Source organism: Fulmarus glacialis, unplaced genomic scaffold (genome assembly GCF_000690835.1).
Source record: "Fulmarus glacialis isolate BGI_N327 unplaced genomic scaffold, ASM69083v1 scaffold24517, whole genome shotgun sequence".
NCBI lineage: Eukaryota > Metazoa > Chordata > Aves > Procellariiformes > Procellariidae > Fulmarus > Fulmarus glacialis.
In genome coordinates, this window is record NW_009221607.1 from 1 (window position 1) to 8184 (window position 8184).

The window sequence follows — 8184 nt, forward strand, 5'->3', positions numbered from 1 at the left end:
TTGTATAAATATATATAAATATTTGACTCCCTGCTCTACACTATTTGTGATGGGTAGCTGTGGCAGTTCCTGGTACTCACATTTTTTGCTAATTAACTTTTGCAATGATGATTAATCTAAATATGATGCCTTCACTAAAGCCTTGACTTTTTCAAGAGCATAGGATACAGCAGCAGCAGTTATGTGACAATGTTTCCTAGTTGGTTAGGGGTATTGAGAGGTTTTTCTCTTACAAAGAAGAAAAACAGGTTACACAGTAATTTGGTACATCTGATGACAGATACCAGAAAAAAGCTGAGCCATGAGGGATATATCACGTTAAGTTTCAATGTGCAACTCAAAGGCCAATATTTCTCTGCAACTGAGGTGCTATACAGTTTCATATACATAATTACTATGACTTAGCTTAGACTTCATCCTGTTCGTTTTTGGATTTAAGAAATGTGAGCCAACCTCAGGTTCTTTAAGAACAACATAATGATGCTTTCCAGTGAGATGTCTTTGTAAACTTCTGTTTTCCAAATGGTTTTCCCTCGTAATGAAAAAAAAAATTTGTTTTGCAGAATCCTCCAATGCTACTTTATTGACCAATGCAGAAAAAATTGCTACAATTACAACCACACATACTCCTCAGCAAATACCACAGGAGACCAGGTCAGATTGTTTTCCTTGAGGAGAGCATGTTGACATGCTCTCTCTTTGGTTACTTCTTGACCATCTTCACATCCCATGAGCTGTATTTTCCCTTTCTCCCTCTTTCTCTCATTTGTTACAGCAGGAACAACACCAAACCAAAGCAGGAGTCCCAGTTTGATTTCAAACCACCCCAAGCACCACAGGTAAGGGGTACCTTTCTGATTGTTTTGTTTACCAGAGACTGTTGCTTCCAATCTGCTTGAGGGCTGTGTTCCAATATTTCCCTTGAAAATTCCTACTGGGAAGCTGTTCTCCTTCAGTCTGTTTGCTGAAGAAAGAGGAATTTGCTGATTAGTTTCTTAATATGTGTTGCTGTTGTTTCAGCTGAGAAACATTTCCAACACATTCTCATCAAGACTTTCAGGGAGAACAAAAAAAAAAGCTGACATTTTTATGACAGTAATAATTTGTGTGTTTGTTTATTGAATTGTATATTTTGAGGGGCCTCTCCAGAAAGTACTGTTGTGTGCAAATGATAAATTCAGAGGACAAAAAAGAGGAAAACTTTATAAGGGACAAATGCTGGAGTGTTCCAGCTTTCATAGACGACATCTTATTAGAGAGGTTATCTATCTCACTATTAACTTTCCTTGCCACTGGCCATCCCAGAAGTAACATCCTCCATTAGGGACTTCAGAACATCCCTACGCTAACGGCATTTCTGAAAAACAATGCCCATACTTCTGAGCTTCTTGCAAAGGAATAGATGAGGTAGTAACAAAAAGGAGAAGCCAGCACCATGGCATAGACTCGTCCCAGGTACCATTAGACACTTAACTAAAGCCTGGCACTGGAAGTGGGGTTGCCCTAGCCTTCCTTTGCGGTCGGTAGGATGCTAACCACCCTCCAGAAACGCGCCTTTCTGCCGTGGGCACAGGAGGTGTTGTATAACAGAGGTGCCTAAAAATACGTGGGACATGGCCAAGCCCATTCATCCAAACAGCCCTTTGCGGATCACCGCCGGCACTCCAAATTGCAGGGTGGGATCTGAGGAAGCAGGAAATCCTCGTCTGTGTGTGAAAACTCAACTGATTTTCTTTTTTGAATTATGAGTAACAAAAATAATAGTATTTCTTGGTTGAATAATTTAAAAATTAGAGTAGAGCAGCGTTTAACTTTCTGTTCAATTGCACATATGCTGTTTTCCCTCCAGCAGGACCAAGACTTTTACACTGTTGAGCTGGAAAGAGGAGCCAAAGGATTTGGCTTTAGCCTGCGAGGTGGCCGGGAGTATAATATGGATCTGTACGTGTTGCGGCTAGCTGAGGATGGTCCCGCTGAGAGATGTGGGAAGATGAGGGTATGCACAAACAGATTTAGAAAACACGCTTCTTTGCAATAAGCTGACTTTCCTGCCTCTCCCCTACAGGCACACCTTCTGCTGTGCCAGCTAAGAGGAAAATTAAATGTTAGCTAAAAGGAGCAGTGGTTCCTATTTACTGCTGTCAATGGCTTCTGTCACTGTTTGTATACAGTCTATAACAGTGTGTGTGCATTGGAAGATTTGTTCCAACCCAGGTTTCCAAATTCTAATACATAATCTGACTTTTAAAGCCTAACAAAGATATGTGTAGCAATGAAAATGTAATAGCCGCAACTTTTGCCAGCTCCTTTAAAGCTGGAGCCGTGAGTAGAGAATTGGGGTGTCACACCTGATCCTCTCCTCTGCTGGGGGGTAGAGTGATGAGGGAGGGTGTGTACCGACCCATGGATTGCAAAGTTATAGTGTAGATTTTGATTAGTACTAACTATTAAATTCACAAATCATCTAAATTATAAACATTGTATCAATGACGTGTTATAAAATGCCTACAGAAAAATTAAATTGCCGAGTTTTAGGTACTCCTTGCTCCTCTCTTAGAGAATGCATGATAACTTTACAGCATATGTCTTTTTCTTCTCCAGATATATCACGCGAAAGGCATTTTCAAAATTCTTTTGCTAGGGGTAGATTTATAGGTCCAAAATTTTTGCTGATGAAAATAAATCAGTGCTGCCCTGTGGGAGCCAATGCTTTGACAAGCTCTTCCAAGCCCTGTTTTCCTATCCTGATAAACGATTATATTTACTAAAGCAGGTTTACTGGTTCATAGTAGGTATCTGTATCCAAGTGAGAAACGGACCTGAAAAAGCTATTTGAAATCCCAGTTACAGCAGACTGTAAAACAAACAATGACTTTGACCAAAGACTTCAGAAATAATCAAAATAAAATAGAACAACACCAGTTCTAACACAGCTCTAGGTATTGAGCAATACAGTAATGCAAGGTGGTTTTATAGAACGGCAATGAAATATTTTGATACCTCAAGCTTTCCCTAGCGTCTTCACGTCTCCCAGGCCCCTGCATACTGTTTTTTGTGGACTGTCACTGGAAGCAGTTGGGCGTATTTAGGTTCACCTGGTGCATAGTTCTTCTTCCACCTTTGCTGTAGCCGTTGGCTTGTGGTGTGCTGGTGATGACCCTCATGAGAGCTTGTTTCTAATCTTAGACTCTTTTATTACATTGACAGATCGGTGATGAAATCTTAGAGATCAACGGAGAAACTACCAAGAACATGAAGCACGCTCGGGCCATCGAACTGATTAAAAACGGTGGCCGCAGGGTCCGCCTCTTTCTGAAACGTGGAGATGGCTCTGTCCCAGAATATGGTGGGTCAAACTATGAAAACATTCCTTTCTTCCCTGGCATCACTCCATGAATGATTTGTCTCAAGATCTGAAGCGGGAATTCTTTTTTATTTTCCTTTCTCACCAGTGTCTTACCAACCTTTGCAACATATGGTTAATTGCCTCGCTTGTGCTGAATTTTCTACACATTTCAGCCTTTGCTTGCTTCCATGGACTTGGGGCACAGTGTAAGGCAAGATCGTCATAGCAGTATTTTTGGTGATCAGAGAGGAAAACAAAACAAAACAAAACAAAAAAACCCTTACTGTCTTGTCCAGCCAAACAAGGAATGTCATTGAACTGTGCCAAACTGTTTCTCAGCGGCTGAATTGTTGTTTCAAATAGGTCTCTACTTCTAATCAATGCAAAAACTGGGATCCTCAGTTATTATTCTGAAGCAATGATTTTTTTTGTTAGGTTTTCTCTTAGTTCCTGTCTGTATCCATAGACATGAATGAAAAAACGAGATGGCTTATGAGATTTTTGCCTTCCCTTAATATTTATGTAAATATTTATAGTTATTTAAGAAAAATAATTTAAAAAAAAGCTTTACTGCAAAAATATATTGATTTGGCCTCCTGAGCCCTTTTCTCCCCCCAGCCTGCTGGTTTCAACTAGTTAATTTGTAAGGTCTGAAAAGGTGAGGAGGTTACGAAAAGGTGCTCTCGTGTCTGTCTTGGGGGAAACATTCAGTCCTCGTTTCTTACTAAGAATTGCATTAGATTTCCTTTTCTTCCCCCAGAGGTTGGATTGCTGGGTGGCTTAACTTAGCACACTATTTAATATTATAATTATGTCTTATTTATTTGAGATAATTGTCAAATATTGTGCCCTCGATGGAGGGCTAGTCCCAACCAAAGGTCTTTGAGGTTTCTATAGAAACTGATGATTGAAGGGATGTCCTTTATACTTTTCTCCCCGTATTTGGGTTATTTCTGTGTCAGTAAGTTCTGTGTTTATCATTCACTCCATGTCCTAAAACCAGAAACAAAATCCTTCTGCACAATTTATGAACTAGATTTTCTTCTCATTTACTGTACCACGTTTGAGAGTTTCTGCTCACTCTGCTGATTATTTAACTTAAAATGACCAATTCAGAGTATAACCAACAAACAATGGAAGTGTTTAATATGGAAGGGAAGTTGTGGGTTTACACTTCTGTAATATAAATAGCACACCAGAAGGTTCAATGATGGCACTGAAATTCTGTAATGTTCTTTCTACTTTTGTCTTTTCCTATACTCCTTTGGATGTACAGTACTGTATCATATGCTAGACTGCATAAATACCCTGTAAATTAAGTGCTTCACTTCTCAAAGCATATGTCTGTTGCACTGAAGGTGGAAATCCACCACCAGTTTTCTTTTGGCTAATGCTAAACCACTAAACGTTCATTCTCCAAGCAAGGATTTAATATACAGGGGTTGCACTACTGTAAAGAATATCCTTGTAACATTTGAGACTCCTTCCTCTCTTTGTTCTGTTCGCTGCAGTCGCAAATGGTTCCTCTAATAATGTTAAGTTCCAATATTTTTCTGACTCGATTGGAACGTGCTTCTCTATGAGGCTGTATATTTTTGTAATGAGTTTTGTACTTATTTTTAATGTTGTGGTCTCTGGTGGACTTTATTTTTCGTTGTTGTTTGATTGTTAATGTTTTTTCTATGACATTCTGTGTCACTGTTCCAACTGTCTTTTAGAATGGATGCTCTCGTTGTCTGGGTTATTGAATCACCTCTTAGATGTCTCTTTATGTCACGATAATAACAACTGCTGTCTTTGCAGCCTTATATTTGGGTGAAGCCTAGACAATCTGACTGGAAAAATAAACTTTCTTTATTCTAAGATAAAATATGAAGATTTTTCTTTCTTTCATCTTTATTATAGGGAATCTAAATTTTCTACTTTTCTCTTTCTCTTTCTCTTACTTTTCTTGGTGCTGGGCTCTTCCTTCCTCAGCGATGATACCTCCTAATATCGCTGCATGTATGAGAAATGACAAGCTCGGGGAGTCTTGCTTCTACCTTATGGGCCATAATCAAACTACGGTTTGTAGCTAAAATCAATATTAGGTGTTTTTGTGCTGTGGCCTAATTCCCTCACATTGCTTTCCGCTTCGCTATATTTTATATGTACAGCAATTCATTCCGAGCACCCTGCGTCCCCTGAATTGTAAGTACACCACAGGACACGTTTAAACCTCACTTGTACCTTGTGCGATAGCCAGGTTGCCGCAAGCCACGTGCTTACAGCTACGGAAAAGCGGTGTGGTCCCCAGCTGCTGCCTGAAAATGCTAATAAGCAAAAATGCACACACGTGAGTCGCAACACGGGTTTCACCTGGAAATCACAAAAATCATGGCCCACGCACACACCGACCTTCCCAAGCTAAGGAATGGAAATGCCATCAAATGGGAGACGCTTTGCGTGATGGCAGGAGGAACGAGCATGTAGAGTGTTTGGCTTGGGGGAGGGAAGTCAAAAAGGAAAAAAACAGAAAAAAAATCTGTCCCCACAAGTGTTTGCGAGGGTTTTCAGTCATTGCCATCAGGACAGTCCACCTCGAGGTGGGTGTCTCGGTGCGAGCGGCAGGAAGCCTGCAGGAAGCGTAGCTAACGCCAGCCGAGCTGCCGTGCAGAAGTTAAGTTTAAAAAAGAAAACAATAAGCAAATAAAAGCAACGCTCGCATTAAGTCAGCACAGCTACTTTTGTGTTTGCCATGTCTCTAATGAATCATTCATAAACATCCGTTAGAAATGACGTCAGTAATTGTAGCTTAGCTACAGGGCAGGGCTGGTTTTTAGTTTTGGGGTGGTTGTTTTTGTTCTGCTTTGCAGTTTGTCTCGCAGAGGTAGCTGAGCTGTATTTTACCTGAAATAGTACATTAAGAATAATGAATCGGAGATTAGGTTTTAATCAAAGCCATTCTACATATTACAATATCTTTCCATTGCTTTGATATGAAAAAATCATAACTTCTGTCATCGTTGTTTGAATCATTGTGGCAAAACCAAAATCTACCCTAGGACTTTTCATAACATGGTAGAACTAAGTGAGATTAAGTAATGTCTTAAATGAAATGGAAATTGCATGATTACAGTCTAATTCTCACACCTTCAAAATGTTATTTTATGAGGTGAAAACTTAATAATCAATTCTATTTTCTGTACATTTTCCGCTATTTGAAACAAGGCCTCCCACACCTGGGGGGCAGTTCTTTCTAAAGACTTAAAAGAAAAATATCATTTCCTAAAGGCCCTCTGTATTGGAAACTGTTAAAAAAACAGCCAACAACCCAAACTACAATTTTTTTTTTTTTCCACTGGAAAGAGAGTAGTGTAACCGAAACATTATGAATTGGGCTTGGGGAAAATGTAAAATGCCCCATGACAAGAAGAGCATAAAGATGATATCGGCTTGGACCAAAACACGGCTAACAAACAGAGCAGCACCAGTACTAACCTGTAACTCTCGTTGTTCGCAGTTAAATTAACAAAAGCTTTGGTTAGCCTTCGCTGACTGCTTTAACAGTTGTTTGTTTTTGTCACTAATGAAGTCTGAAGAGTGATAAGTGGTGTCACGCCGCCGCGGAAGGCATCGGTACCAAACGCTTTGCTGTTATTTTCTTTCAGACCCCAGCAGTGACAGGAACAGTCCCGCCACAGGTTCACAAAATGTATCGGAAATGAAACCCGTGCCATCCGACCGACGGCAGCACCCATCATCGGAGTCCAGATATCCACCAGACCTTCACAAATCATCACAACATGGGGACAAGCGGACTTACGTTAGAGACCTAAAAGGCAGCAGAGAGTTTAGCAGACATCCCAACGAACACCACACTTGGAATGGGACTTCTAAAACCAACGACCACGTGCCAGGCAGGAGGACGGAGAGGTCGCCGGAGAGGAGGCACGAGAGGCAGCCGGAGAGGGCGGTGGTGAATGGGCAGAAGAGGAGGTCTCCCGAAAAGCGGAGGGAAGGGACAAGGAGCGCTGACAACACTTTGGAGAGGCGGGAGCGGGACGAGAGGGGGGAGAGAGGCGCGGAGAGCGGGCGCCCACCCGCCGGCGGCGGTCGCTGGAGAGACTCACGGAGCCGAGGAGGTCACCCGATCGGAGAAGAGAGAGCTCCCTCGACCGGCGGGCCAAGTCGTCTGACCGGCGGAGGGAGAGGTCGCCCGACAGACGGCTCAGGGAGGAGCGAGTCGGCCACCGGGAGAGGGAAGACCCCGGCTGGAAGCACGAGCCGAGCCGCAGGCACCCACCTGAGCAGCGCAGGCGGCCGTACAAGGAGTGCAGCACCGACCTCAGCATCTGAGGGGCTCCTCCGGGGTCCCCGTCGCCTTCCCCACACCACGGGAGCGGAGGAGAGAGTGCGGGAGCTGAAACCATCCAGCTTTCGCAGGCGAGGAGATAGCCGGCACCTGCTGATCCTACAAACCTTTTATGCCGATGAAATCTTATAACAAAAAAAAAAAAGTGTTGTGCCTGATGTATAATATTAAAGAAAGTATTTTTCAGTGTATTCTTTTTTTTTTTAATTACTTGCCAAATGTTGGTCCTAAAGGATTATAAAATTTTGTTTCTACATTCTTTGTAGATTTCTTAAGAATAATTCCTTTATTGGGCTACTTCCCCCCCTCCCCAATATAGTAAATGGGGGTAGCCAGTAATATAATATAGGCAAAGGATTTTATGACCAAGTTTGAATAATTTGATCCAGACTGTTCTCTAGTGACTCACTGCTACACTGTATGTAGAAAATTTTTTAAGGGTTGGGGGTGGGGAAGGAAGAAAATTGTTCATCTCAGTAGGAAT

At 41.8% G+C, this 8184-nt stretch overlaps 1 protein-coding gene across 1 annotated transcript; it reads left to right on the forward strand.

Moving 5' to 3' along the window:
* Window positions 1–563: 563 nt before the first annotated feature.
* LOC104079227 (membrane-associated guanylate kinase, WW and PDZ domain-containing protein 1-like) lies at window positions 564–8184 on the forward strand (the record flags this gene model as incomplete). Its single annotated transcript, XM_009581188.1, has 5 exons — window positions 564–654; window positions 776–839; window positions 1850–1996; window positions 3208–3346; window positions 6997–8184. Coding segments are annotated over 5 exons (1277 nt in total), but the record flags the coding sequence as incomplete, so codon positions are not given.